We start from the raw sequence: 18285 nt of genomic DNA, 5'->3' as shown, positions 1-18285 counted from the left end.
AGAAAAGCAGCAAATCTCCGGGGGTTTGCCTGAATGAAGCTTCCAATGGTAATTTTGAGAGTCAAACAAAATGTTCCTGGATAACTGACTTTGGTGGTCCACTGTTGAGGCAAGATTTCTTCTTTTCCTTTCCTTTAAATCTCTACTGGTCAACTTGCCATTTTGAATGTTTATTGCAGCTTGTCAATCATTTCATTCTATCTCAGATATCATGACTTAACGAAATGGAATAACTACTGATTCAAATTTGATTAATCTAGAAAACTGGCTCAGGGAGTTACAATTACTTAAGTCTAAATTCAGTGCACAGTGAATTACTCTGCTAGCAGAATATGACAAAGGAAAAAGCCAATAGTATAATAGGATAAAGTTAGCCTCATACAAATGACTTACCTCAGAAAAAAACCCACTATATTTTGATGACGGGCTTTCTGTCTGTGAAGAACCAGAATCACTGGAGTTAAGCAAGTATGTTCGACTATCATGGCGTAATTTTTCAGGCAGGTGACCTGCACAAGCCAGTTCGTTTTCTTTATTTGCCATGTCACAGCCCCCACTTCTAGGGGACTGTTTTTTTCTATAACAAGGATTTGGAAAAGGATGATGCGCTTTCTTTCTGCGATAGATCACTTTACGTAGTTTATCTGGGCTTTTCACAGCTTGTCCAACTGTTCTGTAAAAAGAATTGATTTTTTTAAAATGAAAAAGAACCACATGAAAACCTTTACAACTTTTTAAGCAGAAAGATTCAATAGGCCACATTTTGTGATTACAATCCACTAAAATTAGAAGAAAATAGAATAAAAAAAAAATCTTAACTCTTAGATTGACGAGGAAAATAAAAAGGAAATTATAAACCATCTAGAAAGCAATGAAAAAAATAATACTTTATACCAAATGAAACTGAAAAGGCATAATAACTAGATGCTTTTAAAATGAAATATTACAGGGGTGCCTGGGTGGCTCAGTTGGTTAAGCGTCCGACTTTGGCTATGGTCTCGTGGTTCTTGAGTTCGAGCCCATGTGTGGGGCTCTGTGCTGACGGGTCAGAGCCTGGAGCCTGCTTTGGATTCTGTGTCCCCTCTCTCTCTGCCCCTCCCTGACTAGCGCTCTGTCCTCTCTCTCTCTAAAAAATAAATAACATTAAAAAAAAGGTTTTTTTTTTAATGAAATATTACAAAGAAAAATAATAAAATGAAATATTAGTTTGAATTGTGCAAATCTGAAATATATTTTAATGTATTATAAAAAAGAATACTTACTCTGATTAAACTTAAGTATATTTAATTTGTTTAAATAAGATGAAACACAATACAGCAAATTTCACAGTTCTGCATGGTGATTCTCAAACGTTTTGGCCTTGGGATGCCTTCCAACTCTTAAAATTATTGAAGTTTCAAAAGAATGTTTTTATGTGGCCAATATCTACTGATATTTACTGTATCAGACTCTAAAATTGAGAATACTTATTGATTCATTTAAGAAATAATAAGCTTGTCACATGTTAACACAGAGTATTTTGCAAAAGAAAAATCCTATCTTTTCCAAAACAAAACAAAATATAGTAAGAAGAATGGCACTGTTCTTTCTATTTGCTCAAAATCGTTAATATCTGGCCTAACAGAAGACAGCTGGATTCTCATATCCGACTCTGCATTCAGTCTCCAGTGGTATCAAATATGAAAACTACTGTACACTGGTAACAGTGTGAAAATGAAAATGATGAATTAATGTTATTGTTATGAATATAGTTTTGACTTCACAAATTCCCTGAAAGGGCTTCAGGGAACCCCATTGTTATCGGATCACATTTTGAGAACCAGTAGTTTACTAGAAAGTGCCTTTAGAGAATGAATGCCATTTTCACTACTTTCTGCTGTATGACCCTGAACTAATCACAAATCTTTAGTTTTTCTCATCAACTGTTAGGGGCAATGATACCTCTCTAGTAGGATTGCTGTAAGGATTAGAGATATTACTGATGTGTTTTGCACAGTGACTGGCACAAAGGAGCTGTTTGACAATAGTCACTTATAACAATAGAAGAGAATAATTAATGCTTTCCCTATTTTCACTATTACCCAGCTTTCAACATTTCTGTTTCCCACAAACTTTAAAGAAGCTCTTACCTATTTATGTAAGCAGCCAAGTGTTTTGGAGATTTCTTAACCTGAAAAATAAAAGTAGATATAGTTATTAACAGCATAATAAAGTTCTTTTGTGAAGCTATGTAAACTTTGTGATTGATATCAACAAATCTGAAATCTAATAAATTTTCCGGATTAAAGTTGTAGTCTCAATTTTAGTTACAATACGCTATGTAGGTATATTTGACAAAGCAACATACTCATCTCCCTATTTTCTAGGTCACTAGTCATATATTATATTTGCATGGTACTTAAAGTACACTGACTTTTAATATCATTTAAAAGAAATTCTATCAGTATGAATGAGCCTTGCAGTGGTGAACCAAAAGCACCTCTGGGATTCCTCTTTAAAATTAAACTACCATATTTAAATGATATCTTATCAAAAATAGCATACTGTCCATAAAGTTTTTACAGCTTTTGGAATATAAACAATTTTCAGTATTTCATTAATTCTACCTAATTCTGGGAGACTAAGCAAATGGTCACCTTCCTGTTGTTTAAATAGTTTAATCAAAACTATCCAAAAAAAAAAAAAAAATTAAAAAAAAAAAAAAACTATCCATAGACTTAACAGTGTAAACTATCTGATGTACTGAATGACAACGTCTCCCCAGAATTCATGTTGAAATCCTAATGCCCAAAATGAATGATATTAGGAGGTGGGGCCTTTGGGAGGCGATTAGGTCATGAGGTGTCATCCTAATGAACGGGATTAGAGGCCTTGTAAAAGAGACCCCCAAGAGCTCTTTTGCCCCTTCTACCATGTGAAGACAGCAGACAAGATAGACAGCTATGAACCAGGAAATGAGCTCTAACCAGATACCAAATCAGCCAGGGCCTTTGTCTTGGAATTCCCAGTCTCCACAACTGTGAGAAATAACTTTCCACTGTTTATAAGTCATCTCGTGTATGGTATTATGCTATAGCACCATGAACAGATTAAGATACTCTCTCACCCATTTCCTAGAAACCATGCACTTACCTCCTTCATGTTCTTATTAGTAAAATTAGAGATCCTTTTTCTAGGAAGATCAGTGGAATGATCCTCAATATTATTACAAAACGTTCGTTTTTTAACATTGTGGGCCTCAGTTGCCATAATCTCTTAAATACCTAAACAACAAAACAAAAATAATAAATAGAAAATACAAAAAGCAAAAGAGCCTGATCATTTCCTTAACAGACACATAAAAATACAACACTATGTAAAAGAGGTTTATGAGTAAAGCAGAGGACATGGTTCTAATTTATACACTTTTTAACCTTAAGCAGAGGAAACACAAGGCACGGCATTCCAGGAAATTAGGCTCTTTCTGTCCTCATTCTTTAGTTGCAGCTAGTAAACAATAATATGGCATATATTTTTTGCCAATGCAACATGTCAATCTCCACATCTGCCCTATCACTAGTCATATATTAAATTTAAATTTATAGGTTATGAATCAGGTCTATATAGTAAGTATCAATGACATCCAAATGTATAGATGTCTAGTTTTAGAATCAAAATCAGTGGGTCAAATACAACTATAAGCAGCCAAAGGAATAAAAATCAAACTATATATATATATATATACCTGACTTGTTTTATGTCTAATCCTTAAATTTTTCTTTCATTCTTACAGTTAGGTCTCCAGAGCTTTCCTCTCCCTTTGAAAAGCCATTCCACTATTTCTCAGTTCTTCAATTATATCCAAAGAGGGGGAGGAAATAGAGGCTATTACTTCCTATATGTAACAGAATAAATTACTGATTTCCTGACTTGCACCCAGGTTTCACATAAGAAATTTATTTCAGCCCATGACCTGAATACAAGTTCCTCCCTTGTTCCTTTTTTCAACATTTACTGAACATTCACTATATATGCCAGGCCCTGGAATTAATGTAGATGATGGACCAGAGATGCTGTTCTCAAGGATCACTTGGGAAGCTTTTAGAAAACATATCTTTCTGGGCCTTAATTTCAGACTGTAACTCAGCAGGTCTCTGGAGTGAAGCCCAAAGCAATTATATTTCTAAAAAAGCTCCACAGCATTTTTGATGCACCTCTTAGAAGAAAATCTGCCTTAGACAATTTTCCAAAAATACGCACAAACACACAAAAATGTGCAAATAATTTCAGGGTGTTCTATGATCTCCTGCCACTAATCCCTGGGCATCCCTTCTACCTGTAATCTCAGATTAAAAAACCTCTAGGATGTGAGGCGCCTGGGTGCCTCAGTTGGCTGAGCGTCCGACTTCGGCTCAGGTCATGATCTCACAGTTTGTGGTTTTGAGCCCCGCGTCAGGCTCTGTGCTGACGGCTCAGAGCCTGGAGCCTGCTTCGAATTCTGTGTCTCCTCCTCTCTCTGCCCCTCTCCTGCTTGCGCTCTCTCTCTCTCTCTCTCTCTCAATAATAAATAAACATTAAAGAAATATTTTTAAAAACCTCTACGATGAGACTTTTTAAAAAAATAAATAATTGCAGTAACACGATAAACACCCTGACAGGACACTCATGTGAGGCAGCAAAGCTTCCCTGAGGAGAGACTTAAAGGATAAATAGCACATTGAAAAAATAGCATGAACAGAACTGAAAGGCATGAAGCAACACGGTTTGTTTGGCAATCTCTTAAGTAGATGCATGTGACTGGAGCTTAGGCTGGAGGTGGGTTGCAGCAGAGTGAAAAATGAGGCTGGAGAGACAGAAGCTAGATCATAAAGGATCTTTCGTACAAGGTAGAGATACTTATTAAAGATAATGGACTAAACATAGGCAATTATTTCTACCCTTCCCTGAAACCCCATTACAATGATAGTAAAGGATTTTTAAAGGCATAAAACTCATAATGACAAAGAGGAGTCGAGTCGATGGCAACAACATTTTGAAAACTGCAAAGCAGTTTTCAGACCTGACAAAGCCAAACCCTAAATCAGCAATGAGTAAAGGTTTAAAGCGGAATCCCCCAAAGGTTTAGGAGTTGGCAATATTGAGGACCTCAAGAAGTGAGGATAAATGCAGGCTTAAGAATAAGTAGAATGATTGAATATCCATTTAAGAAACATTTAGATCCCTAGATCCCTTTCCCAGTTCCAATAAAAGTTTTACAGTACAGAAAATTTAAAACAGAGTCCCTGGGATAGGAAATACCAAGCAGAAATGAAGGAGAAGAATATATTGTAATAGGGAATCAAGTGAAAGTTTACGTACTAAATACTGAGATCTAACGTTTCTACCATTTGCCTCTCGCAGCCAGCCTTATACACTGCAGGAGGAGTGCAGAAAATCCTTCTTTGGGAAACTCTCATCAAGCCCAGAGGAAAACACACATACCTACACATTCACACATCTAAAAATACTGACATCAGTTTTGGTCAAAGTCCCCAAAGAACTGTTTTACATCTTGATTATGGTGGTAGTTACCTGCCAAAACTAACAGAACTATGCACTAAAAAGGATGAATTTTTATCTTATGTAAATTATATCAACAAACTCAACTATCAGAAACCCTCAAGAGACAAGAACAAACTGCATACATGAAACACAAATGAGACAGAAAACAAACCAACAAAGAAATTAAAATTTAATTTGGAAATTTAAAACAGGGTAAAATAAGATAGCAAAAAAAAAAATCAACAGAAAGTTGGAAAAGAAACTTGAGGGTATTTCCTGGAATATAGGAAAAACATAGGTAAGATTGGCTTAGAGGAAGCAACACCCAAATAAATGGAATTTTAGAAAGAGTACAGAGAAAACAAAGAAGAAATCAAAGATATAACTGAAAATTGTATAGAATTGAAGGACATGTATTTCCACATTGAAAAACACAATGAGGTCCATCATGGGCCATGAAAATAGACCTACAAGGCACATAACTGTCACATTTCATGGCACTAGAAAAGCTGAAAACATGAAGCAAGCAAGCAAGCAAGCAAACAAACAAACAGTAAACCCTAAAACCCCAATCAGGTCACACATTATCATGACATAAAACAATGCCTTCAAAATTCTTAAGGAACCTAAGATTTATAACTAGCCAAATTACCAATTTAGTATAACAGAGATATCTTCAGACATTCAGAATTCCAAAAACATTCTTTGCAGTAGCAATCAGAGAAGTGAAAAACAAAAATTAGAAATATAAGAAATGGAAATCCAACAGGAAAGAGGAGAAGGGAATTCCCAGGATGGTTATGAAGGAAGATTCCAGGATGAGTGAAGGCTGTGCACAAGGAGTAGAGGACAACCACTGAAGCAGGAGAGCAGGCTAAAGGAAGACGTTTCTACATAAATGAAATAAAACGTGGTGCTCATGAAAGAAGAGATGGAGGTAACTGAAGGAGGGTCACAAGGCAATGGCACATTTGCCAAGTTAAAAGAATTGTCAACCCAGCATCCTATGTGCCGAGGAAATCCTTCAGGAATGAAGGGGAAACCAAGACATTCTCGGGTAAAAGGAAGTTAAAGAAGAAATCTTAGAACATCAGAAAGACAAAAAGAAAATGGTAAACATGTTTGATGGTTGAAGCAAAAATTATACAATCTGATGTGGTTCAAAATACACAGAGGAAATATTTAAGATAATTAAACTGTAAGGGGTGCCTGGGTTCCTTAGTCAGTTGGGCGTCCAACTTCAGCTCAGGGCATGATCTCACGGTTTGTGAGTTTGAGCCCTACATCATGCTCTACAGCTGGCAGTGTGGAGCCTGCTTGGGATTCTCTCTCTCTCTGTCCTTCCCCTGCTCTTGCTGTCTCTGTCTCTCTCAATAAATAAACTTAAAAATAAATAAATAAATGGCCTGCTTCAAAAAATAAATAAAGATAAATTCAAAAAAATTTTAGGGGCTCCTGCGTGGCTCAGTCGGTTGAGTGTCTGACTTTGGCTCAGGTCATGATCTCAAGGTTTGTGAGTTCAAGCCCTGCGTCGGGCTCTGTGCTGACAGCTCAGAGCCTGGAGCCTGCTTTGGATTCTGGGTCTCCATCTCTCTCTGCCCCTCCCCCACTTATGCTCTCTCTCTATCAAAAACAAATAAATGTAAAAAAACAAACAAAACAAAAAACAAAAAAAAATTTTTTAATCTTAAGAAAGAAAAAAAAAGAAATCTTAAATATGTGTGTACCAAAGAAGACAGTTGAAAAATACATGAAGCAAAAACTGAAAGGGGCTGAAAGGAGAAACAGGAAATTCCACAATAATCTTAGAGATTTCAATATCTCCTCCAGATAACTGATGGAACAAACAGACAAATTCAACAAGGCTGTAAGACAAAACCATCAACCAACAGGATAAAATCAACAATGACAAAAAACTCCACCCAACAACAGCAGAACAAGGACATGCCATTTTAACTAATGATGCAAGTTACAACCACAATGACATACTATTTCACAACTATGAGAAGGGCTATAATAAAAATGACATATAATAACAAATGTTGAGAAAGATATGGAGAAACTGGAACCCTTACATTATTGTAGGAATGTAAAATGGTATAGTAACTCTGGAAAATAGTTTGGCAGTTTCTTGAAATGTTAAATATGGATTTACCATATGATCCAGCAAATCTACCCCTACATATTTACTCATGAAAAATGAAAGTTTATGTCTACACAAAGACCTGTATGCAAATGTTGATAAAAACATTATTCAGAATAGCTAAAAAGTAGAAACAACCCATGGGGCACCTGGGTGGCTAATTTAGTTAAGTGTCTGACTCTTGATTTTGGCTTACATCATGACCTCACAGTTTGTGAGTTTGACCCCATGTCAGGCTCTGTGCTAACACAGCATGGAGCCTGCCTGGGATTCTCTCCCCCTCTCTCTGCTCCTCCCCAGGTTATGCACCCACGCACAGCCTCTCTCTCTCTCTCTCTCAAAATAAATAAATTTTTAAAAATGTTTTTAAAGACTGGAAACAATCCAAATGTCTACCAGCTGGTGAATGGAAAAACAAAATGTGCTCTATCTGTTGGGAATACTACTCAACAATAAAAATGAAAATAATACATGCTATACAATATGTATGAACATCACAGTTAAGTGAAAGAAGACAAACACAAAAGATATTATGTAATTTCATTGATATGAAATATCCATAAAAATAAAGAGCACAGACAGAAAGTAGATTAATGGTTGCCTAGGGCTGAGGTAGGAGTGAGAATAACTGCAAATGGACACAATGCTTCTTTGGGAGCGACGGTGACAATGGAATGTTCTAAAAAATAGATTGTAGTCGATAACTGTAAAATTCTGCATATACTCAAAATCAGTGAACTCTATATTTAAAACAGGTGCATTTTATGGTATATAAGTTATAGTTCAATAAAGCTTTAACAAGTAAATTATCAAGGGGCGCCTGGGTGGTTCGGTTGCTTAAGCATCCCACTTCAGCTCAGGTCATGATCTTGTGGTTCACGAGTTCAAGCCCCGCGTTGGGCTCTGTGCTGACAGCTCAGAGCCTGGAACCTGCTTCCGATTCTGTGTCTCACCCTCTCTGCCCCTCCCCTGCTCATGCTCTGTCTTTCTCTGTCTCTCAATACTAAATAAACGTTAAAAAAAATTAAAAAAAATACACTATCAAAAGTGTAATTGGGGGCGCCTGGGTGGCGCAGTAGGTTGAGCGTCCGACTTCAGCCAGGTCACGATCTCGCGGTCCGGGAGTTCAAGCCCCGCGTCGGGCTCTGGGCTGATGGCTCAGAGCCTGGAGCCTGTTTCCGATTCTGTGTCTCCCTCTCTCTCTGCCCCTCCCCCGTTCATGCTCTGTCTCTCTCTGTCCCAAAAATAAGTAAACGTTAAAAAAAAAAAATTAAAAAAAAAAGTGTAATTGGTAAAGTTTCGTTACAAAGGATTTTTACACTACAGAGTCCATTTTGCTTTACATCGGATACATTTGCTATTACCCTTCTTGGGCAATAATGTAAGACTATCCTTTCCCCTCCAGAGCATTTCATAGTGCTACTAAAACAGTTTAAAGTGGGGCACCTGGGTGGCTCAGTCAGTTAAGTGTCTGACTTTGGCTCAGGTCATTATCTCACAGTTTGTGAGTTCGAGTCCCACGTCAGGCTCTGTGCTGACAGCCTGGGATTCTGTCTCTGCCCCTCCCCTGCTCACACTCTGCCTCTGTCTTTCAAAAAATAAATGCATGTTAAAAATTTTTTTTCAGATAAAAAGACGGTTTAAAGCAATTGTTGAGGCTCCTAGGTGTTTCCACAGTGCTATTTGCTAATATACAAAAAGAATAATCTGAAATAAAATTAAGAGTGGATGAAGACCATGATTACAGAAACCAGAAAGGATAATCTTTTAATTCAAAAGGAATAAAATGAAACAAGGCCTAAAGGGAATGAAAGCAAGGGTTAGAAGATACTGAGACTGAAATACTAACTTTACCCATAATTGTTCTGAACATTGGATATGGTGCATATTTTCTTAAATAAAGATAAAACAGTGATTGTTATGGGTATTTTCTTGAGAAGATAGAACAAACTCTGGTAGAAGGAGTTGGAGGGTTGAATTCCCCTCATACAGTAGTTATCTCTTATCGGAAAGATGAAAAGGGATCTATTCATCTACAATGGCTGCCAAATTAAGAGATTAAACAGCTCTATGTGTTCACATACTCCCTACCTACTCACAACGATGAGAAAAACTCATCATACAGGAATGAAACGTGAGAAAAACTCATCATACAAGAATGAAACACGTCTGGACTCTTGACTCTAATAACTTCTTACAGCTCAAGATCAAATTAATTCAAGCTTTCTTTTTACATCAATTACTTACAATGTATTTAACTCTGCAATATCACTAGGCAATTTCATTCCTCTTCTTAAAAAGCAAAGCATGGTTGTGAACAAAGAATTACAATAATTAATATTCTTGGTATCAAGTATTCTCCTCCAATCACTACCAGACTTCCTCTCACAAAGGGCTTGACTTCAACCCCAAGTCATGAGGTTGAAAACTGTTTATAACCATTATCATATAATAATAAGATACACAAATAAAAAATAAAGAGATTTTAGAATTTAAAGCTTCAGCCTAACTTTTTTTTTTTTTGAAACCCAGGAGGTCAAGTAACCCAAAGACGCTAGGCTAGTGACAGAGTGTAGGGCATAAAATCCATGCCATTCCACATCTTTATTTTCATTAACTGAATGCAACGCATTCCTAACCACATGAGAGTCAACACTTTGAATCTTGAACAGGCAAACAAGCAAATAAGATGGTAGTACTAATTCTTCTGAGGAGCCAAGAGAGAGACAAATGAACATAAACCAAAACGGAGTCTTACTTCCCATCCTTTCCTTACCCTGTAAGGGTAAGCTTTTCTTCTCTCTTCTAAGTCCCACCAGGGGATTTACAGGGCTCAAAGAAAACTCACAGGTTTCTTAATAAGACAGCAGCCACACATAAAAATAAACGGGAAGGATGAACATGGGCTTTTTTCTTCAAATTTCAACAAAGGGGAGAGGAATAGAAGGTAAAGATGAGATTTTTCTGGTACAATCTTAAGGACCTGGGGATATAGATTCCCTCCACCTAAATTCAGCTACCGGGCACTCAATAACTGCTTTGGTATCTGCAGCACAAACATTTAAAAATGAAATTTGGATCAGGTTTAAAAACAAGGTGATAAAAAGGTAATTGATAATGCTAAGGTTGATCCAAATGGGATCAGGGTCTACAACGGAATATTAAAAACACTACTTCCAAAGAATGTTTTGTGAGTGGAAGAAGGTTAAAAAAATAATGGCATTGGGGTGCCTGGGTGGCTCAGTCAGTTCGGTGTCCAACTTCGGCCCAGTTTGTAACCTTGTGTTTCATGAGTCCGAGCCCCATATCAGGCTCTGTGCTGAGAGGTTAGGGAGCGTAGCCTGCTTCAGATTCTCTGTCTCCCTCTCTCTGCCACTCCCCAACTCAAGCTCTCTCTCTCTCAAAAATAAATAAAAACATTAAAAAAATTGAAGAAAAAAAAGACAAAAAAGGAATGGCATTACAAAAAGCAGGTTGAAAAAAATAAACGTGTAGTGTAATCCCGGTTTTTTTTTTAATTAATTTATTTATTTTTTTGTAGTTTCATTTTTTATTTTAAAAAATTTACATCCAAATTAGTTAGGATACAGTGCAACAATGATTTCAGGAGTATATTCCTTAGTGCCCCTTACCCATCTAATCCACCCCCCCTCCCACAGCCCCTCCAGTAACCCGCAGTTTGTTCTCCATATTTATGTCTTTTGTGTTTTGTCCCCCTCCCTGTTTTTATATTATTTTTACTTCTCTTCCCTTATGTTCATGTGTTTTGTCTCTTAAAGTCCTCATATGAGTGAAGTCATATGATTTTTGTCTTTCTCTGACTAATTTTGCTTAGCATAATACCCTCCAGTTCCATCCACGTAGTTGCAAATGGCAAGATTTCATTCTTTTTGATTGCTGAGTAATACTCCATTGTATATATATACCACATCTTCTTTACCCTTTCATCCATTGATGGACATTTGGGCGGTTTCCATATTTTGGCTATTGTTGATAGTGTTGCTATAAACATGGGGATGCACGTGTCCCTTGGAAACAGCACACCTGTATCCTGTGGATAAATGCCTAATAGTGTAATTACTGGGTCGTAGGGTAGTTCTATTTTTAGTTTTTTGAGGAACCTCCATCCTGTTTTCCAGAGTGGCTGCACCATCTTGCATTCTCATAATCCTGGTTTTTCAAAAGCTATGTGTGTGTGTGTGTGTGTGTGTGTGTGTGTGTGTGTGTGTGTGTGTGTGTTTAAATGATCAATGTATTCATAAGAACTCTACCAAACCACTAACAAAAGTTACTTATTGCTAGTGAAATTACAGGTGATTTTTCCCCTTCATTTACAGGGTTCTCTACTTTCTTCAAGGAACATGAATTATTTCATAATTTGAATACTTTAACTTAATGAGGTCACTGTCTTATAAAAGCAGCTTAACTGTACAACTCCCTTATAGTAAAAGAGTGAAAAAGGTATAAATACCAAAACAGAGAGGTAACATTTCATCAGAAAGATCTATTTTAACTTCTCCAAAATTAGGGCAATGCTATCTAATTTTCTCAGTTCTTGCTTTCTCACCTCATTTGGGACTTAGCTTCCCCCCCTCCCCACCCCCCATATCTTCAGTTTCTCCCTTTGAACTGATTCCTCCCCTTCTGCTTTCAAACATGCTCAGGTTTCCTCTATCAACTCCTATAACCTTTCTCTATTTCTCTTTCCTGCCAAATTTCTACAATGAGTGCTTTTTAGTTTCCATTTTCTCTTTAACCCTTTATAACCTTGATTTTGTCCTCTCATTTGAAAAAAATTACATCTTCAAAGTCACTTGAAGCTTATAAGGGAGCCTTTTATAACACTGATGACGCTCATATCAAGGTCAGCCCAGCCAAGTCTAAAGACTTCTGCTCATTCTTCCTCACCATTTAGCTTCTTCATCCCTTCACTGTACCCCCAATACACACACACACACACACACACACACACACACACAATTTTTCTATTCATAGGACAAAGCACTACAGTACCTTGACTCTCTTTGCTCCCTTACTAACCCTTTTGGTTCCTTTTCCTTCAACAACTCTTTTATCTCTACACTAAAATTGGAAAGAAAAAGAAAAAAAGAAAAAAACCATGTTTCCACGGCTTCAGCTATTTCTCTAAACCCAGTCTCTCCTTTAACTCCTATTTATTTGGCTTCCTGATCTGGCATTGAATGGTCCATGTCAACACATCTAAAACAAACCTCTTCAGTCTCTTCCAATGTCAAACCAACTAACTGCCCTGCCTAGCTACCACATGCCTAGCTGGCATCAAACTTCTCCCAAATAAAAACCTAGGATTTATTTTGATTCTCTCTCCTTTCTTCTAACGGATTACTAAGTCTTCTTGAATCTTTCTTCAAAATATTTCATGGATCCATTCTGACCTTACTTTGTCCACTGTCAGCTCTATCACTTCAAGCCTAAATTACTATAACAATTATTTGACTTTCCTGTCACCCTCCCTTCCTGGTCCCTGCAAAACATTCTTTACAACCTACAGTGTTCATGGCAAAATCCCCATATCTCCAGTAGTTTCTTACTGTTTACTACAGGATTTCCTGAATTGTGTTTAAAATTTTTTTTTTCAACATTTATTTATTTTTGGGACAGAGAGAGACAGAGCATGAATAGGGGAGGGGCAGACAGAGAGGGAGACACAGAATCGGAAACAGGCTCCAGGCTCTGAGCCATCAGCCCAGAGCCCGACGCGGGGCTCGAACTCACGGACCGCGAGATCGTGACCTGGCTGAAGTCGGACGCTTAACCGACTGCGCCACCCAGGCGCCCCTCCTGAATTGTGTTTAAAGTATCCACATAGATTTAATAGATGTTTTACTCTGTTCACATAAGTCTGGATAAGCTGCATATTAAATTATTTCTGGGAATTATTTAAATACATTAACAAGGCTCTGAGAAGCCTGTATAATCTTATTTCACTCCGCTTCCCAAACTTGGCCACCATCCTACTTTTTAAAATGTTGATACATATAAAATTTGAAAGATGCAGATGTTCCAAGGAACATAATTTGTGGAATTGATTTACTACACCCAAAACTAAACTATTTATCTAAATGTTGAAGACTTTCATAATTGGGTACCATATTATTAAAGATTAATAATTTCTTTTTAACTAGAAAAAGAGCAAAATGCTCCCCACTTTTTTTTTTTTTTTTAATATGGTGGGAACAGAGGTTTTTGTTGAGGGACAGAAGTTCCATTGCAATGGTGTTAATCAAATAACAATATCATTAAAAAATAATAGGTAGCCTTTAGTACAAGCTTACCATATGCTACCCATAGGCATTGCAGATATCATATTATGCCCTTTTAATAGATGATGAAACTGAGGCACAAGAAGATTACATAATTTGTCCAAAGTCAAACAGCAAAAAAAATGGTAAGAGTTGGGACTGGAATTGAGGCCTTCTGCCACCACTGCCTCCATTCTTAACTAACACACTGTACTGCACCTCAAGTAACAGGAGAGATTAATGGTAAATATGTAGATAAGACAATGCAGGTTTTATCACTTTCTAGCTCATGATTTTTGGCAGGTCATTTATTCTATTCTGAATCTGTTTTTTCAAATGCAAAATGGGGATGCTGTTGAGATCAAAATGATATTACATGTAAGTAATTACTGCTATTATCACAATAGTTCTAAAAAATATAAATATATACAATTCTGGTATTTTGGAAGGCAAATCTGACAACACTGCAGAGCAAGTAAACTATGATCGTATTATATCAACCATATAATTTATCAACCAAACCAGGACATATTTGAGAATGAAAGGAAATACTATTAAAAATTATGCTGGGTCTTTCATCCATTTTGGATTTATTTTTGTGTATGGTATAAAAAGTGGTCCAGTTTCATTTTTCTGCATGTCACCGTCCAGTTTTCCAGCACCATTTGCTAAAGAGACTGCCTTTTTTCCACTGGATACTCTTTCCTGCTTCATCGAAGATTAGTTGGCTGCTGGGTCCATTTCTGGGTTCTCTATTCTATTCCACTGATCTATGTGTCTATTTTTGTGCCAATACCATACTGTCTTGATGATTACAGCTTTGTAATACAGTTTAAAGTCCGCAATTGTGATGCCTCCAGCTTTGGTTTTCTTTTTCAACATTACTTTGGCTATGTGAGGTCTTTTCTCGTTCCATACAAATTTCACGATTGTTTGTTCTAGCTCTGTGAAGAATGCTGGATGACCCAGCAATTGCACTACAAAGAATATATCCAAAGGATACAAAAATGCTGATTTGACGGGGCATATGCACCCCAATGTTTATAGCAGCACTATCAACAATAGCCACATTATGAAAAGAGGCCAAATGTCCATCGACTGATGAATGGACAAAGAGATGTGGTATATACATACAATGGAATACTACTCAGTGATGAAAAAGAATGAAATCTTGACATTTGAAACAATGTGGATGGAACCAGAGCGCATTATGCTAAGTGAAATAAGTCAGTCAGAGAAAGGCAGATATCATATGATTTCACTCATGTGTGGAATCTGAAAAACACAACAGATGAACATAAGGGAAGGGAAGGAAAAATGTGATAAAAAGAGAGAGGAAGGCAAACCATAAGAGACTCTTTATGTACAGAGAACAAACTGAGGGTTGCTGGAGGTGAGGTGGGTGGGGGGAAGGTTTAAATGGGTGATGGGCATTAAAGAGGGCACTTTTCAGGATGAGCAGTGGGTGTCATATAACAGATGAATCACTGGATTCTATTCCTGAAGCCAAGACTATACTATATGTTAACTAACTTGAAAATAAATTTAGAAAAAATTATGCTGGGTCAACAGGCATAAACCAAGTTTGTCAAACAAATTGGGATATATGGTCATCCACCTTAGTTAAAAGGTTTACATTCCTAGACTGAATTTTCTGTAGTTCCATAAAAATTATCAACTACTCAGCAATAAAAAGAAACAGGTTACTAATATACATGACAACATGAATATGTCTCAATCCCATTATGCTAAATGAGAGATGTGAGACTCCAAACAGCATACACCATACAACTTCATTTTACGATATTCTCCAAAAGGCAAAATTATAGGGAAAGAAAAATAGCAACTGTTGCCAGTCTCGAAGAAGGGAGAAGTTGACCACAAAAGGACAAGAGGGAACTTTCTGTAAGGAGGGACATGTTCTATTTCTTTTTGTTTTTTTTTTTTTAAAGTTTATTTATTTTGAGAGAGACAGAGAGAGAGAGAGAGAGGTGGGGGGGGGGGGAGATGGAGAGAGAGAATCACAAGCAGGTTTCACACTGGCAGCACAGTGCCCAATGCAGGGATTGAACTCATGAACTGTGAGATCCTGACCTGAGCCGAAATCAAGAGTTGGATTCTTAACTGACTGAGCCACTCAGGCACCCTACATGTTCTATTCCTTGACTGTGGTAGTGACTAAACACATATAACTCTGCATACGTCAAAACTCATGTCAATGACACCTCAATAACTTGACTTTAAAAAAATTGGGGTGGGGGCACCTGGGTGTCTCAGTCGGGTGAGTGTCTGAGTTCAGCTCAGGTTCCTGAGTTCAAGTCCTGCATTGGGCTTGCTGCTGTCAGTGCAGAGCCCATTTCAGATCCTCTGTCTCCCTCTCTCTCTGTCTTTCCCCCCCACACCCACTCTCTCTCAAAAATAAACATTAAAAAAAATAAGAAAATAAAAAATTGGGGTGCAAAGCGCAAGTCATTCATAGCTTTTCATTAGGCTCCTTGGACACTTGACACTCACTTGACAAAAGTGAGAAATGTGGTTTCACTAGGCCCATATCCATTTTTTTTTAAGCTTATTTATCTATCTATTTATTTATTTATTTAGAGAGCACACGTGTGCAAACAGGGGAGGGGCAGAGAGAGAGGAAGAGAGAGAGACAGTCACGAGCAGGCTGCCAGGGCAGATCCCGATGTGGGGCTCGAACCCACAAGCCCTGAGATCATGACCCAAGCTGAACCAGAGTCAGACACTTAACCGCTTAATGGACTGAGCCACCCAGGAGCCCCATCCGTTTTTTTTTTTCCTCCAGGAAATTGGTCCATATTTCAGTGGTGAACGTTCTAGAAACATTGCTCCAAGTATCTGAAATATGTACTGTTCTGATTGGTGATTACTAAGGCTCACTTTTCTGGCTCTCTCCATGTTCTACTCATCTATGTGGGTTGTCTGGCCCTGAGTATGGGAGATGCCTTCAGTGTCCTCTGTGTGCAATGATGAAGGGTGAGTGCTCTCATTTGGAGGCCAGTGGGAGTTAAAAGCTTAATCTGCAAAGACTTACAGGCTTCTCTGGTCTCTCCTAGCTCTCTGGAAAGCTTTTTTGCTCACCATGCAGTAGTTATCAAAACTCACTAACTGGGTGAAAAATTAAAGACTCAACCAACCTTAAAGTTTAGCGTAGCCAGAAGATTAGGTCAAATAGTCCCATGTTCAAATCTCTAGCTTTCCTATTTAACTAGCTATGTGACCTTGGAAATAACTAAGTCTCATTTTCCTCATCTTTAAAAACAAAGATGTTTGCATATTTATCCTGCCCCACTCCAAAAGTAAAAGAAAACCTGCAGACAATAAAACAGTTTGGTGGCTTTTTTTTAACATTTATATATTTTTGAGAAACAGAGAGACAGAGCGTGAGCGGGGGAGGGGTAGAGAGAGGGAGACAGAATCTGAAGCATGCTCCAGGCTCTGAGCTGTCAGCATGGAGCCTGACGTGAGGCTCAAACTCACGAACCAAGAGATCATGACCTGAGTCGAAGTCACACGATTAACCGACTGAGCCACCCAGGCACTCCGGTTTTGTTTTTAAATAAAGGAAGAACTAGGATAAAGAGAATGGGGGGTAAATAAGTTAATTACCTAACTGTCAAAACTTAAGAAAAGAATATTTTAACTGACTAAAGTGATTTCAAAGCAGTAGGCCAACTTTGAACACAGAAAGCAGAGGACTAACATTGGAACTTTACAGAAGGATCAAGGGCTGTTAAGTGTATGAGAAAATGATGAAAATGTAAGAAACTAACCACATTAAAGCTTTCACAAAAGGAGGGGCACCTGGATGGCTCAGTAGGCTAAGCGTCCGACTTCAGCTCAGGTCATGATCTCACAGTTTGTGAGCTGGAGTCCCATGTCAGGCTCTGTGTTGACAACTCAGAGCCTGGAGCTTGCTTCAGATTCTGTGTCTCCCTCTCTGTCTCTCCCTACTCACATTCTCTCTCTCTCTCTCTCTCTCTCTCTCAAAAATAAAGAAACATTAAAAAAAAAATGAAAAAAAAGCTTTCACAAAAGGAAATGAGAAAAGGGTATGGACTTCTAAACTCATTGTAAGCATCCTTAAACACAGAAAACACTTTATAACATTAAGTCTCATTTGTTTTGCTATTAATACTTCCTGCCTCCCCTGATGTTTCATTTTTATGGAAATGAAATGTTTCTTCTTTTATAGAAACAGAAATGTCCCTTTCCATTCCATCATGGCCTCTGACCATAAATGACTGAATTCAAAGTTTCCTCTCCCTATCATTTCTTGATTCCTATCTTCATTGATCTCTTCCTTCACCACTTTTTTAT

General features: G+C 37.6%; 1 protein-coding gene across 2 annotated transcripts in view; it reads right to left on the bottom strand.

Moving 5' to 3' along the window:
* The window catches only part of KATNBL1 (katanin regulatory subunit B1 like 1), a 55227-nt gene that overhangs the window by 11756 nt on the left and 25186 nt on the right, over nt 1-18285 (bottom strand). For both annotated transcript variants that reach the window (XM_086710280.1, XM_025919736.2), the window contains 3 exons: nt 3133-3263; nt 2130-2170; nt 394-673 (listed from right to left, as the gene is read on the bottom strand). In XM_086710280.1, the coding sequence (XP_086566406.1) occupies nt 394-673; nt 2130-2170; nt 3133-3249 (438 nt within the window). In that variant the 5' untranslated portion in view covers nt 3250-3263. The remainder of the gene's footprint in view (nt 1-393; nt 674-2129; nt 2171-3132; nt 3264-18285) is intronic.

This window comes from Puma concolor, chromosome B3, assembly GCF_028749965.1.
Source record: "Puma concolor isolate L17-30 chromosome B3, mPumCon1.1.hap2, whole genome shotgun sequence".
In the NCBI taxonomy this organism is placed as follows: domain Eukaryota; kingdom Metazoa; phylum Chordata; class Mammalia; order Carnivora; family Felidae; genus Puma; species Puma concolor.
Note: the sequence above shows the minus strand (reverse complement) of the source record. Positions and strands in the feature narration are given on the sequence as shown.